Source organism: Cupressus sempervirens, chromosome 2, assembly GCF_028749045.1.
Source record: "Cupressus sempervirens isolate cs-2001-9-10 chromosome 2, ASM2874904v1, whole genome shotgun sequence".
Lineage (NCBI taxonomy): Eukaryota > Viridiplantae > Streptophyta > Pinopsida > Cupressales > Cupressaceae > Cupressus > Cupressus sempervirens.
The window spans coordinates 645,973,299-645,988,261 of record NC_143119.1 but is presented as its reverse complement, the minus strand read 5'-3'; the positions used below and the strand labels follow the sequence as shown (position 1 = coordinate 645,988,261).

The following is a 14,963-nucleotide window of genomic DNA, read 5'->3' as shown; positions in this document are numbered from 1 at the left end:
CAAAAATTCACTCTTAAAAAATACTCTCAAAATTTAAGTGGTGTAAACATTTTCAAGGATAAGACTAAAATTGTATTACATTGGGAAATGATTTATGATAGATATAAAATGATTCTAAAAGACTGTCCTTATATATATATATATATATATATCCCCTAGTAATTGAGGTATTAGATCATCATTTGCATTTTAAAAAGTAACTAAAAGTCCTTGTTAGTGCTAGCTTTAGCTTGAATTACATTAACGGTTTCAAATAGCATACACACACACACACACACACACACACACACAATGTTTTAATAATTGATTTAGTTCTTTAGCCATATGTTATGTTAAGGATTGATCTCTATTGAAATTTCTTAAGATAACTTTTAGAATATATATGTTAAGTGTTTTAAACTTTTAGAGGGAATTCAACCACCCTGTAGGATAAAATGTTCCAATAATGTGTTTATTTTCTAACAAATTATTGAAAGAAATAGACCCACTTTTGATCTTGACCTACATTTTCTCTGCTCATTAGATTTTATTATATAATAGAGTGACAATTTGTTGGTTGTGGAAGTTATCTAGTTCTACCCAACTTACTCCTTTGCACACTAGTCTATATAGTATAAATTTATCAAAATAATTGAAGGTTACAAGTTCGCTAATAGTTTGTGGATTATGGAAGGCTCTCTAGGTTTCATACATATTTATATTCTTGCATTATCATATATTTTTATCATTTTGTTCAATTCCTTGTACCCCTTGTGTGCATCCAAATGGACGGGCATATAATTATCACCAATGTTCTTTTGACGAATATGATTATAATGAACAAACTCGCAATTATTTATTATTATGCTTATTAGACAATAGTCATAATCGTATTTACATTCTAGATGGAGTCCACTATCCATTCTAATTTTGTTTCTTACTATTGGTATAAGCCATTTTCACTAGTACCTATTTTAAATTATCAAAAGTTTTACTCATTGGATTTTTATATCTTTATAGGTTTCGAGGTGAATTATTCATTTGAAGTAGAATATTCTAAACTAACATCATTTTTATGAGTGTGAAAGCTTACTTGCAAAATGATTGCTTGTTTTACTTCAACATGCATTATCTTAGTCGATCACATGCAAGTCAAAGGAAAGGCATAATCTAATTATGAAAATAATCATGCAAGATTTTCACTTTTTTGAGTCATTTTCACCAAGTTATCCCTAATGTAGTGACTAGTGTATGTTAGTGATGTGTTTTAGCATAAATTTGTGAAACTAAACTAATTCTCTCACACATATCTACAAAAACTAACTTATCAAAATGTTGGTTATCAATTATTTTTCTCAAGTCAATTTGTAGATGTTAAAATGAACTCAAAACTTGCAAATTCAAATTTACAAATTGGGTCCAAGTTAACTCCCTCCAACTAGTCGCTTGTTGACTTGGGTGGAAAATTTAAGTGTTTTATATATAAGGAAAAAAAACTTAATTCATTTCAAACTACTACGAGACCATTAAAGACCCATCTGGAACATAGAGAATATCACTAAGCATTAAAATTACATCATCAACTTACATTAACATCCTAAGTAACATTGCATGCTTATTTTATTTCTTGAATCTTTTGTACCAAGTGATTGATTTGATATTGGAAGTTTGGCTAAAGGAAAATATTTTTTACCTAGAAAACTCTTAATTTTCATAGTCTATTGACACTAGACTTATATATATATATATATATAAAGTTTCATTAGTTAGTAGAAAGAACAAGAAAATATCTTTATAGTTCATAGAAGAGAAACCTAATTATGGTATTGACAAGGTGCATTTGTTTGTGGGATTTGAACTCATAATATCTCCTTTAAAATAAGTTCTCTGCCACTAAACTAAGTCAAGTTGTACAATTGAAATATTTTTAATCATTTAAATTTATAATATAAGCAAACCAAATATGTGTTAATAACATATTAAAATACAACCTAATTATTTTTAAATTTATATTACAAAATATAATACTAAAAAAAGAAACACGCATGACTTAAATTTAATATTTTTGATGAAACTATCTTATATATGGTTTGAATTTGATACTTTTGATAAAAATATCTATAAAATCTAATGATCTAAAATTTATTAAAATATATTTGAATGTGTGAATATATATACACATTAATTATCTTATTGTTTATACACTAATTTATAGAATATTGTGTTGATATGTATATACTAAAACATACCTTAATATTTTGAAGATATTTTTATTAAAATGTTACTTCATAAACATAACACAATTTCAAATTTAAATTCTAAATATATTCTTTATATTAAATATAAACATATATATTATTGTTCATGTTTTGTCTTTAATAAATGTAGTTGTAACAAAATCGAGTTCTACCACTATTATGAAACACATCTCTATCATATTTGGATGTTTAGACTAAAAGTTGGAAATATAATTTCAAATACTGTGTTTTAATTAAAAAGAATAAACAATAATATTTTTAATAGAAATCATTTTTCCAACATAGTTGTAGATTTGATTGTATAAGTTTTTTGCATAATGTTTCAAATCAACACTATGATCCATTTTTTGAATGACTTTGTTAAAGGTTGGTGATTTACTATTTGTTGTATTAAGTGAATTATTAGTATACTTGATATATTTTTAATGATGAAATGGTTAAATTTAAAATCCTTTTATTTTTTATCTTATAATTTAAAAATGTCTCCTCTTGTCATTTCTGTTTAGGTTACATTAGCTTAAACACATAACCTCCTTTCTCCTTTTGTACTCCAACAGACACCTCCTTATCACTCTACTTACATTGAACACATTTTTTTCAACACTCATTTAACTTGAATGTCATGCCCCTATCTCCTCTTGCATGCGATGTAGGGAGTTTGGAGAGTCGTAACTTTTGACTCAAATCTGGGTTTTCTTAGATTTTTCTGAGTTTTTTTCAAAATCTATAGGCGAGGTGTATTTCACCTAAGTAGCTCAGTTAGAGCCGTTTCGATTTATTTTTCGAGAGCCAAAAATTCCATATTGACCTCTAAATTTCAGTTTTAAATTATCTTAGGTGTTTTAAAAAATTTTCTACTTCGTAATAACTTTGAAATTTCTTTCTAAATTTCAGAGATTAGTTGGCAATTCGCCTTTATGGTTTAAAGGGTAGATATAGGAAACTTTGGATTTGCTTTCAGAGGTTTTTTAGAAATTACCAAAAATGGTATATTTTTCCAATTGTCAAAATCTGCCAAATTTGAAATTTCTTGTTTTCTCTTGTTGGAGTCAGTTGTTATTTAATGGAGTTAGAGATCCATGTTTGGAGTCAGTTATTATTTAACGGAGTTAGAGATCCATGTAGAAGCGATTTTCAATAATGAACAATTCAAAGTTTGAATCTTTATTGAGTTTTGTCATGAGTTATTAAGTTCTCTATGAATTGAGATCAGTGTGCTACATCAGCATGACAACCTCTTCTTTCTCATTTTGCATTTCATCCTTTTGGTAATCACTCAACCTACACTACTTGAAAGCTATCCTCTTCTTTCTCATATAAACCTCTCATTTCTCACCATGCACACCACCCACCCTAGTTGCTCCATTTATATTTCTTGAAATTGCTCCAAAACTCCTCTAGTTTGAATGTTATGCCTCCTATCTCCTCTTGCATGTTAACCTCTCCTTTCTCAACTTGAAAGCTATCCTCCTCATCAATTAAGATTTGTAAATTTTTCAATAATTGTCTAACTTGAATGACATATCTCATATTTCTTCTTTGATGCCAACCTCCCTTTTCTCATCTTGCAAGTTATCCTCATTATTAGTCCATATTGAAGTTTATAGAGTGCTCCTCTAACGTAAATGTCATGCCTCCTATCTCCTCGTACGTGTTAACTTTTTTTTTTTCATCTTACAAGCTATCGTCTTTATGAATCCACATTGTAATTTCTTCAATAGTCTATCGTCTTTATGAATCCACATTGTAATTTTTTCAATAGTCTATCGTCTTTATGAATCCACATTGTAATTTCTTCAATAGTCCTTCAATACCACCCCCTAACTCTTACATGACAACACTGTTAATGGTCAAACTATCTAATCTTACATCATCATCTATGAGCCTACCACACTCTTTCAAATAAACTAGGATTACTATTTCAGTTCCAATATAATAATATCCAAGAGAAAACTTGTCTTTGACCCTTAACATAAGAATTAAGTGGTTCTACCACTTGACCACCAACTGGACTGTCAACATTTTCCAATTATTTAATAACTAACTAATTAAAAAATTCAAATCCCCAATTGCATGGAAATTACTCAAGACTTAGATTTGGAGAAATTAAAAAATAGAAATGAGGTGTTGACAAGCTTTTACCGAAAGGCGCCCCAAAAAAACCATATAAAATCCCGCACGTGTGTAACTCGAGAGGCTAATTTAATATATTGAAACGGCCTTTACAAATATGAAAAGGAAAAACAAATAATTAGCGGGTAGGGCCAGAATAAATGGCAAAGGCACGGTCACATGGGGCAACAGGTGGGACCAGCACCTACACGGGCTGCGGTTTTGGGTTGTCATGCATTTCAAGGATGTGCGCTTCTATGTCTTTCCATTATTTAAAAAATACAATTCGCCTTTTCATTAAGGTGACCCATCAAAACATTTAAATATTAGATGATGTTTGCTACCATATCTTAAATTTGATGGTTGTTTGTTGTATTTATTATAAAAATACAAAATCAATGACAGATTGTATTTAGTTATAGGAAAGGTTGGGTGTCAAAAGCAGATTTGATCCTATTATCCTCTTGTATTTTATTTGTCAGCTTGATTTTTGATTTTTTCACATTTTGAAGACTTATATACTATTTTCATTTTAGCTATCTAACCCATTTTGATGGCATTACACTCTAGTTGTCCTTTGGATAGAACAATGTTTAGTGTAGTTCATACTATTGAGAATCAACTGACTTTTGTTCTTATAACCACAGTAGTGATAGAGCTAATAAAATGGTTTGATGGTAAAGAAGTGAAATTCATAGATGATGGTTGTGTTATTTGTATGGTCTACTTATAAGTTAAGTTGATGTTTGCGATGGTTTTCTTGGTTTAGTTTGTAAGATTAAGAGATTAAATCTTATGGTAAATTTAAATTACTTATCGTCTTATATCTAATCTCTAAGTCGTGTCTTGTTTCTTCGTTTAAAAAATCTATGGCTTGGCCCTATATTTAGAATATTTGGAAGATGTGTCCTTGTAGTATATTGCTCTATTTTGTGAAGGATGTGTGTTTGTTTTTAATAGTATCTAATACTGGGATTTTCTCCATAATTTCATCTACTACTACTTTTTATCTAATCTTCCCTCAATCCTTGGCACATTGGATGAGATCTCCAAAATGAGGAAGAATGTCAACGGGCCCTTGGTCTACTAGTGAAGTTGAATGGCTCACAAAGAGCCCACCAAGGATCAAGTCTTGTTGAGTGCAAGGCCCAAGGACATCATAAGGGATGAGGCCAGGATCGTGCCTCAGGTGAATTTGACAACATGGATGCTCCTCAGTCCTTGGCTCTAAGCCGAAGAGATTTCAGGCAGGAGTGGGCCCGTATCGGTTCCTAAAACGTCTAGGTGGCCTTCGTTGGTTGGTAGCTCGCAGGATTCGTGCCTTGTTGGGCTGCCTCGCAAGTCTGAACCCTCCATCAAAATAAAATAAAATGAGGAAGAATGATAATATGTTTTCTTCATTTGTTCGTTGAACATTGAATGTATGCTCCATGATGAAATTGATGACTTTCTTTCTCGTTGGTATTGTGTGCTTGTTGACAAAATTGAAATGTTGATTTCGTCTTCTTTTTTCATGATTTTTTTGTTTTAGTGATTTTTCTATTGCAATTCAAGTATGCATTAATGCAACTTTATTTTATAGTTTTCCAAATTGCAAATGTGATCTAATTGTCTTACTTGAAAACAAATTTGTTTTATGAGTAGAAAACCATATTGTTTTTTTGTTTCCTTTTTTCAATTCTCATTTTAGAAGTAAATTAATCTAATGGAAGTAAAATGTGTTTAATTTATCAATACTTAAATGATCAAAGATCTATTAAAGAAATAAATTTCTAAGTTAACCAAAGAAATAAATAAAAAGTTCTCAAGGGTGATAGTATTTTCTAATTGCTAACTTTACTAATCTACCAAAGTAAGTAATGCAAAAGAACATGTGTTTGTGATTACTTATGTCCTTAGACATACAATATAGTATGAATCTTCTTATGTAATTGTTGGGTCATATACTTGATGATTGGAAGGAAGACAACTATATCAAGAGTGATACTAGTGATAAAATGATTGTAGCTTAGAAGTTTGAATATCGAAAATGAAAAAGAACCATGAACTTCTATGCAAGCATAAAATGTTATTAAATTCATGAACTTGATCTTGCAAGGTGTTTCACTAAGAATTGAGAGAAAAAACTAAGGATGAAAAGAATCAAAATGTAATAAGTACCATCCCACAAAATAAGAGATGACTAAGCATTTATAGTTATTAACGTCATTTGTGGGGTAGAGTGGGAGATAACTATGTGGCTATGTAGAAGATCACAAAAGTATGATTGAGATAGATCTAGAGAATTATTGTGAGAAGATAAATAATTATGGTGGCTTAGTTAGAAAGGAGAGAACTCTCAATCAAAAGAAAAAATAAAGGTTAATTAACTAGGACCTAAATAATTAGTGCATGACAAAAATGATAAGATCGCCCCTTTCATGATTTAGGGTGACACTCTTACAAGGATGATCACTCAAGCGCCCCTAGAATTTAAGGACACCTACTCTATAGACCATAAGGTCTCTTGAGCAACCCTCTTGCTAAGATCTATAATAGGTTGTTGGGCATGCATCAAGACTTAGAGCTCAATTTTAGATTTAGAAAAGATGGTCAAGGGGTTAAGAGTGTTAGAGCATGTGTCATTAAGTGTGAAATCATTAACAAAAGTCTAATTCATTGACATAGTAACAAAATTCAAATCATCATCATGTGACCATGTTAGCCCATACAACATTGAGCACTAATAGTGTCTCCAATGTTTAAGATTTGAGTTTTCAATTCTAATGCTTATACTTTTTCTCTCCAATTTATTTTGATGTCCTCTTTGTACCCAACGATCATAAAAGGGTCAAATAATAACTAATTAAAGACACTAAAACTTGCATAAACATGAGAAGAAGAGAAAGAAGACAAGTATCAATAGGCATACCACTAAGAAATCATGAGAGAAACTATGATTCCACATCCTTAATTGAACCAACACCTACATATTTTTAGTGATAACATCCAATTACTTTAAATATTTAATCATATATTTCCAAATATAGTTTCCAACCTCTCAAAAACATATGTGACTTTTATTCAACCTCCTTAATGCAAGTCCTTGGGTGCCTACGACTTTACTATTCCCCTCGAATACATTACAAAGATGTAAAGTTGTAGAAAACCAACTTGTATCTATATAGACATCAACACAATCATATGTGTACAATTATGCCCGAAAGGACATAATCAAAACCAATGATATATATTTCCCCACATAGGTCAATGCAAAAGGTTTAAAGAGTGAAAAAATCCAAATTATAACATCAAACGTAGGTTGTGGCTATGAGACAAGCATTATCAAGGGAAGATGCTAAAAATTTGTGAAATTTTGTCTTCACTCGTGACTCATGTTAGTTTATTTTCTACAAACAACCTCAACTAGTGAATTTATTAATTAGCAACTCTACTAATATAATATATGAAACTTCAAACTTTAAAAATACATATAGGTCTACAAGTTTCTCTTTTTTTCTAAATATTGAGGTGGTTTATGTAATCCAACATATCAAATGGAAAAGAAAATAGTTAAGAAAAGCTTGAGCAACTATAGTCCCAACCACTACAATTATCACAACTAAAAATAATTAAAGAATTCCATATTTTAGGAAATCCAAAGTTGGTCTAGTGTTGAATAACTTTGTTCTTCGACTAAATGTAAAAAATAATAATATTGCAATATGTACACCTAGCATTTGATGCATATATAGGTGCTTCCTACATATTGTAAGAGATAGAGTAGGTATGCATAGAATCTCAAGCACAATCATGGGCCTCTTCCATATTGGTGATATAAGATAGCTCCAAGGGATAGGGTAGGTATGTTATGTACTTGAGCTCATAATTAGGTGCCTTCTTCAGATCGGTAGTATAAGGTAGTCCCATGCGATAGAGTATCTACTCACGTATTTTTGCTTTCTTCATATTGGGAGTACTGAGTAGTCATAACGGATAGAGCATTTTTGGTGCTTAAAGTAAGTAAGTGGGTTTTATAGTCCACGACACTATGCCATAGTTTTTGGGTTTACATATGGTGACAGTGATATGGGACTACCTCGTACTTTTTTTTCGAGAGGCGCTTGGCGCTACAAACGAGGCGTACATACCCTACCCCCCAGTGGGATTTGAACTTGTGACCTCTCTTATGACATAGGTGCTTATTACATGCTGAAAATGTGTGTTCATCCTATATACTATAAACCATCCATAAATCCAAAAAGAAATCACCTACCCAATATCAAATCTATTTTCACTTTAAAAAAAAAAAATTAAATCTATCTGATTCATCTGAATTTTCATTATTTCAAAATACCCAAATTTCTCAATAGAACAAAACACTTGCAATCTGACAACCCATTCCATGATTAACCATGCAGGCTCTAATTATTAAGATTGTGATTCATTTCCTCTATCCCCAATGGGAGTACTACGGTGGCTAATGGAGACGGGGCGTCAAAATGAGAGACGAAATGATTGCCTGGCTGGGATTCGTTGTACTGAGCGGATTTTCGAGGGAAGCAGCGTAGGCCATGTCTCCGTGCAAAATTACAAACCATTTTTCCTTCTTTCCGTCTACAATATGATAATCCCCACTCAGCCGCAAAACGATGCATAATGAACATACATTGTCTCTCTGTGCAAATGAGCTAGCCAATCATTCTTCTTTGCTCCCGCTATATATACTTTGCCTCCATTTCATCTTTTGCCACATTCAATACATTTAATAGCCACCCAGTATTTCATTTTGGCCCAGGCTAGCCAGCTCCCGCCCCTTCGAAAAATTCTCCCTGGTAAACAAAAATATGATGCTATTAGCGGGAGTTGTGTTCATTTCAGCCGCGTTTTTGCTGCTAGTCGTACGGTTGTGCCGTACAAGCCCCCCAGGCGGATTGAATTTGCCCCCTGGCTCCCTTGGATGGCCGTACATCGGAGAGACCCTGCAGCTCTACTCCCAGAATCCCAATCTCTTCTTCGCCTCCAAGCAATCAAGGTTATGCTCTGCCTTAGATGCTCTAAATTGATGGAAATCGGATTCAATTCACTTCCGTCCCCTTTTTCAGAGTCTAGTAGTTGAAAATGGTGGTGCAAATTGAATTAAATGAGATTTAATTCACTTCCATCCCTTTTTTCTGAGTCTAGTATGTGAAAATGGCGGTCTAAATTGAAGGAACTGAGATTCACTTCACTTTCCTTTCCCTGTTCTAGAGCCTAGTAGTTGAAAATGGTGGTCTAAATTGAAGGAAATGAGATTCAATTCACTGACATCCCCTTTTTCTACGAGTCTAGTTATTGAAAATGGCGGTCTAAATTGAAGGAAATGCGATTCAATTCACTTCCCTTCCCTTTCCTGTTTCGGAGTCTAGTAGTTGAAAATGGTGGTCTAAATTGAAGGAAATGTGATTCAATTCACTTCCATTCCCTTCCCTGTTTCGGAGTCTAGTAGTTGAAAATGGTGGTCTAAATTGAAGGAAATGAGCTTCAATTCACTTCCCTTCCCTTTTTCCGAGTTTAGTTGTTGAAAATGGTGGTCTATTTAGCTTTTCTGTAATCCCAAATCTTCATGTTCCTGTAATGAGTTTTTTGGGTTCTGCTCCTGAACTTTCCCGTTAATGGCTGACTCGTGCTTTGAGTGCTTCATTACTGATCTATCGATTTGTAGTTTGTGTCTCCAATGTCCCTACTGTGATGTGGCCAAGTGAAGTAAGATCCTACAATTGACTGAATTTGGGAAGCGATTCGCTTTCCAGACCTACTTATCTCTTTTGTTTTTGATCTTTTATTGAAGTTGCTGTAGTCCCACCTGCATTCCCTGTTACCATATTTTGCATTGTACGTTTGTCGTCTGATTGGCCTTTCGTCCACATTAGCATCGTCGTCGTCATCATCACATTCTTATTTATTGACATTTCGTGCTCTACCAAATGATTTCTTTACCCTTTGATGATGTTTTGAGGTTGATTTCCCCCTGTACTTTCCGTCTTGAAATTCAAATTCGGTCAATCGTCATCGTCTTCCTATTTGTTGAGATTATCCGCTCTGTCAGATAATTCAGTTGATTTCATTTATGCCTTTTTATGGTCTTCTGCCGCAGAGCATTCAGTACATTGATTGAGTGCCCAAATCCATAACAGCAGTGTTCTTCAAATTGTTTCCCGCCCAATTATTTGTTTCCGTTCAACTCTTCAAATCCCGAGACACAATGTATGTCGCCAATAATCTTTTGGGTTCTCTGCCATTTCCGTGGCTTCCGAATGTTTTAGCGCGTGCACTGTCTGTAGCTTGTGTACCGATCCAGGGCCAGTTGTACTGTTCCGAGAAGCCTGTTTGCCATAGCTAATATGTAATCGAGATCTGCTTGGTTTGATTAATAATTGCGCACATGAATTTTATGTATTTTAGAGCTCCGTATGAGCTGTTACAATTGGATTTGGGGTATGGGGTGATGTTACATTAGAATTGAGTGAATTCTTCAGATTATTTAATATTCATGGTACTCTGATTCTTTATTTTGCGACTGAAGAAAAAAGAAAAGAAGCTTTAACTATCTGCGTCTGTTTACAAATGTTCAATGGCGCTGTAAAGTTGAAGCTAATTTGGGATTTATTACATGAGATATGAGTACTGAATGAATTTGTGCTCTGTTTTTTTAACAGGTATGGGGATATTTTCAAGACCCATATATTAGGGTGTCCCTGCATTATGATTGCGAGTCCGGAGGCAGCGAGATTTGTTCTGGTCAATCAGGCGCATCTGTTCAAGCCCACCTTCCCAAAGAGCAAAGAACGCATGATAGGTCCTCAGGCGCTCTTCTTTCACCAGGGAGATTATCATGCACGTTTGAGGAAGCTGGTTCAGAGATCCTTCTTTCCTGAGGCCATCAGAAGTATTGTTCCCGACATTGAATGTCTTGCTCTTCAGGCTCTCCAGTCATGGGAAGGCAGCACCATCAACACATTCCAAGAGATGAAAAGGGTATGGAATCCATTGATTTTACCACAATCACTCCACGAATTACATAAAAATGGATAGACATAAGAATCAATGTGTTCAATCTTCTTTGATCTTAATGACTTTTTAATCAAGGGGTTAAAACATTTTCTAAAATAGGTTAAACTGACAATTCCTGCATTGCTGGTATTTGGCAGTATGCATTTCAAGTTGTGCTCCTCTCAATATTTGGGCCGGATGAAGTATTTGATACAGACGATCTCAAGAAATCGTATTATATTGTGGAGAAAGGCTACAATTCAATGCCCTTTAACCTTCCCGGCACTCTATTCAACAATGCAATGAAGGTGAAATAAAAATCCGATTCCGAAATTTTTTTTATCTGTTCTTTTCTTGGGGAAATTCATGGCTTCCGATCATAATCTGACGGGCTTTTTGATTTGAGTGCAGGCCAGGAAACATCTGAGTGAAATACTGACCCAGATTATTGCCGCAAGAAGAGCCAACAAGGATTTGGTGCACACGGATTTGTTAAGCTCGCTAATGCAGTCTAAGGATGGAAATTTGCAGGCGTTAACTGATGAACAGATTGCAGATAATATCATTGGTGTCATATTTGCCGCCCAAGACACCACTGCCAGTGTCTTGACATGGATCGTTAAATATCTCCGAGACCATCCATCGTTTCTCCAGGCTGTCACGGTAATAATGACAGACTCAATACAATTTTTCTTCGTCATCAGTGACATCTTATGTTTGGATTTTCAGGAATGTGCACTTGTCAGGAAGTTCATGTAAAAACTTAATTTCATTGGTAAAAATGATACAGGCCGAACAAGAAGCTATTAGAAGATCCAAAGGATGTGATGGGCACTTAACTTGGGATGATACAAAGAACATGCCCTTAACATGCCGGGTAAAATATCTCTCATTTCTTTGTCTTATATTTGTAATTGGAAGGACATCGGTGCAGTACTGAGATCTTCACAGGCTGTAAATATTTTGTTTCTAGATTTAATTGTGTATGTTTTAGTATCAATAATTCAGATCATATTTTAGGATGAGGCTATTTCATTTCCGCTCTTTTCTATAATTAGATTTCTTCCTTAGCTTCATATCCCACATACAGCCTAAGAATCTGCTTGGATTTTTCAGAGCAGCTCCAAACTCCATTTATAGGCTAAGAATCTGATTTGCTTTTCCAGGTTATTCAGGAGACATTGAGAGTGGCAACCATACTATCATTCACTTTCAGAGAAGCAGTTCAGGATGTAGAATACAAAGGTGGGCAGATCTTGTCTAAATGGAAAAGTTTCTGGGTTTAACTTTAAAGTAGTCTGGACCCAAGAAAAATTGTATGGTGGATGAATTTTTGGGTCAATCTAAATATCATACTTTATATATATTATGCTTCTGGATGCATTTTTTAATTATCATCGTTTCATATCATATTTAATGATCTATTATCATTTGGCATGCTTGCGCTCTCTCATCCTAATGATGGATCATTGAATATGATCTAAAACATTGATGATTAAAAAACACGCACAATCTTATCCAGAAGCATAATATATAAGACTAGAGATCGTGGAAATCTATTATCATTAACCAGACTAGAAATCGTAGAAATCTATTATCATTAACCATACTTTTTGTTACAAGCATTCTCCAATTTTTGACATTTTTTTGTTCCACTACAGTATCTAAATCATCTGATTCTTATGCAGGTTACCTTATTCCCAAAGGATGGAAAGTCATGCCATTGTTTAGAAACATTCACCACAGTCCAGAGTTCTTCCCCGATCCACAAAAGTTCGACCCTACACGATTCGAGGTTGGTTTTTCTCATACACCTCTAGTCAACAAATATTCCCCAAATCTGATGCTTTTTCGGACTTTATTCTCATTTGACTCGGGAAAAAGAAGCAAAAATGAATTGTGATAAAAGTTAATCATGTTGCCGTACCACTGTTTTCAGATGCCTCCAAAGCCCAACACATTTATGCCTTTTGGAAGTGGGGCTCATTCCTGCCCTGGCAACGAGCTTGCAAAGCTGGAGATGCTCATACTCATCCATCACATGACCACAAAGTTTAGGTAATCAAATCGTCCTTAAGAGTGCATTACATTGTTAAGTTCATCAGGTTTTCTACAATCTTTAGAATCTATATAAGATGATTATATTTTCTTTTGGGATTTGATTGTGTGGTAGTTTTTAGCATTCATTTTAAAAGAAAAAGTAATCATATTACATTGTTTCATGACAAGGGAATGTTTTAATTGAATAAATGAGGGAATTATAATGATGCCCACAAGATTCAACAGTTTTTTGTGATTAAGAAACATAAAATTAATCTATTTTCAATCGGTAGTTTAAGGGACTAAAATATATTGAATTAATCTGTTTCCAGTTTCGAATCATACGCAATGATCCATTCATCCTGGTGATAGATCATGTAGTATGATCCGCTTGAAAACTCTCAATGGATCATTGAATATTAAGATCAGAAACATTGGTAGTTAAAACACGCGCACAATCTCATCCAAACTGTAGAAATCTATTATCATTGATATGAATGAGTTGTTCTAAAACATTGGATCTGTCTGATCTGCAGGTGGGATTTTGTGGGGACAGAGAGCGGAATACAATATGGTCCTTTTCCCGTTCCAATGCACGGATTACCCATCAAACTCAGTCGGAAATGTGGGTCTTGATGCTCAACCCCCAAAAAAACCCCGATTTTCATCTTCTTCGAGTTTACCTTGGATGGTGGTGTAACTGTAGGCAGGCACTACTTCCTAGGGATGGAGTATGCTATACTAACACACCCAATTCACCATTGGAAATACGAATTCTTCTCAGACCGGTGGACAGTCAACAAGAACCTCTTTTACAATTTTTAGGCAGGATGCACAAGGCGTACTCTGCCCCCTTTTGTAATACTAGTTAAGTGTGATTTACTAATTGAATCCTCCTTCCATTGTAAGGCACCAACAGGAAATTCAAGCATTATTTCTACCTTAAACTTTTAAAAATATATGAGGAGTTTCCAATGAAATCTTCCCACTATGGTATAATGAATCGAATTTAGTTTTCACTTTAAAAAAAAAACAATTAAAATATAATACATGAAAGCAAACAAATGTTAGTTGTGCTAGTGATCTTTCTTATATTGAAAGAGCACTTGATTCCAATTGTTAACACAACCATTAAACAAGAAGACCCAAATGATTCATTTATTACTTACTAATAACAAGGGTGAGGAAGTGAATTTAATTTATTAAGATGGAAGACATGAACGATTTCTATCCTTAAACATTTTTATGGTAGCCATCACTATCAATTCTTTTAGAGGTTTAAATGTGAGGTTTAATTATTCATTATATCTTCGTAATGATAGAAGAATATTAGATTTGTCAAATCATGTGGTCTATTTGTTTAATCATTATATGGTCAGAACATACAAAGAATTTGAAAGGAAGGTAGTGGAACAACTTCCTAGACTAACCTTGAGAGAAGGGTTATAACAAACTTTTCAAATCTTTATAGAGTTACAAAAATTTAACATAAATAAACACAAACAACATGCATACCACATCATAGTGATTTATGCAGGGAAAAACCTTTCGAGAGAAAACCCC

At 33.7% G+C, this 14,963-nt stretch overlaps 1 protein-coding gene across 2 annotated transcripts; it reads left to right on the top strand.

Annotated features, from left to right (window-relative positions):
* Positions 1 to 9,080: 9,080 nt before the first annotated feature.
* Positions 9,081 to 14,380, top strand: LOC149575034 (abscisic acid 8'-hydroxylase 3-like). 2 transcript variants are annotated; one of them, XM_089814894.1, is made up of 9 exons: positions 9,081 to 9,363; positions 11,027 to 11,345; positions 11,519 to 11,668; positions 11,772 to 12,023; positions 12,151 to 12,237; positions 12,527 to 12,605; positions 13,049 to 13,155; positions 13,300 to 13,418; positions 13,937 to 14,380. In XM_089814894.1, the coding sequence occupies exons 1-9, from the start codon at positions 9,176 to 9,178 to the stop codon at positions 14,034 to 14,036; spliced, it is 1,401 nt and encodes a 466-aa protein (XP_089671020.1). In that variant the 5' UTR covers positions 9,081 to 9,175; the 3' UTR covers positions 14,037 to 14,380. The 2 variants fall into 2 exon arrangements, with proteins under 2 accessions (XP_089671020.1, XP_089671021.1); XM_089814895.1 differs by having other exon boundaries at positions 9,081 to 10,713.
* Positions 14,381 to 14,963: the final 583 nt, after the last annotated feature.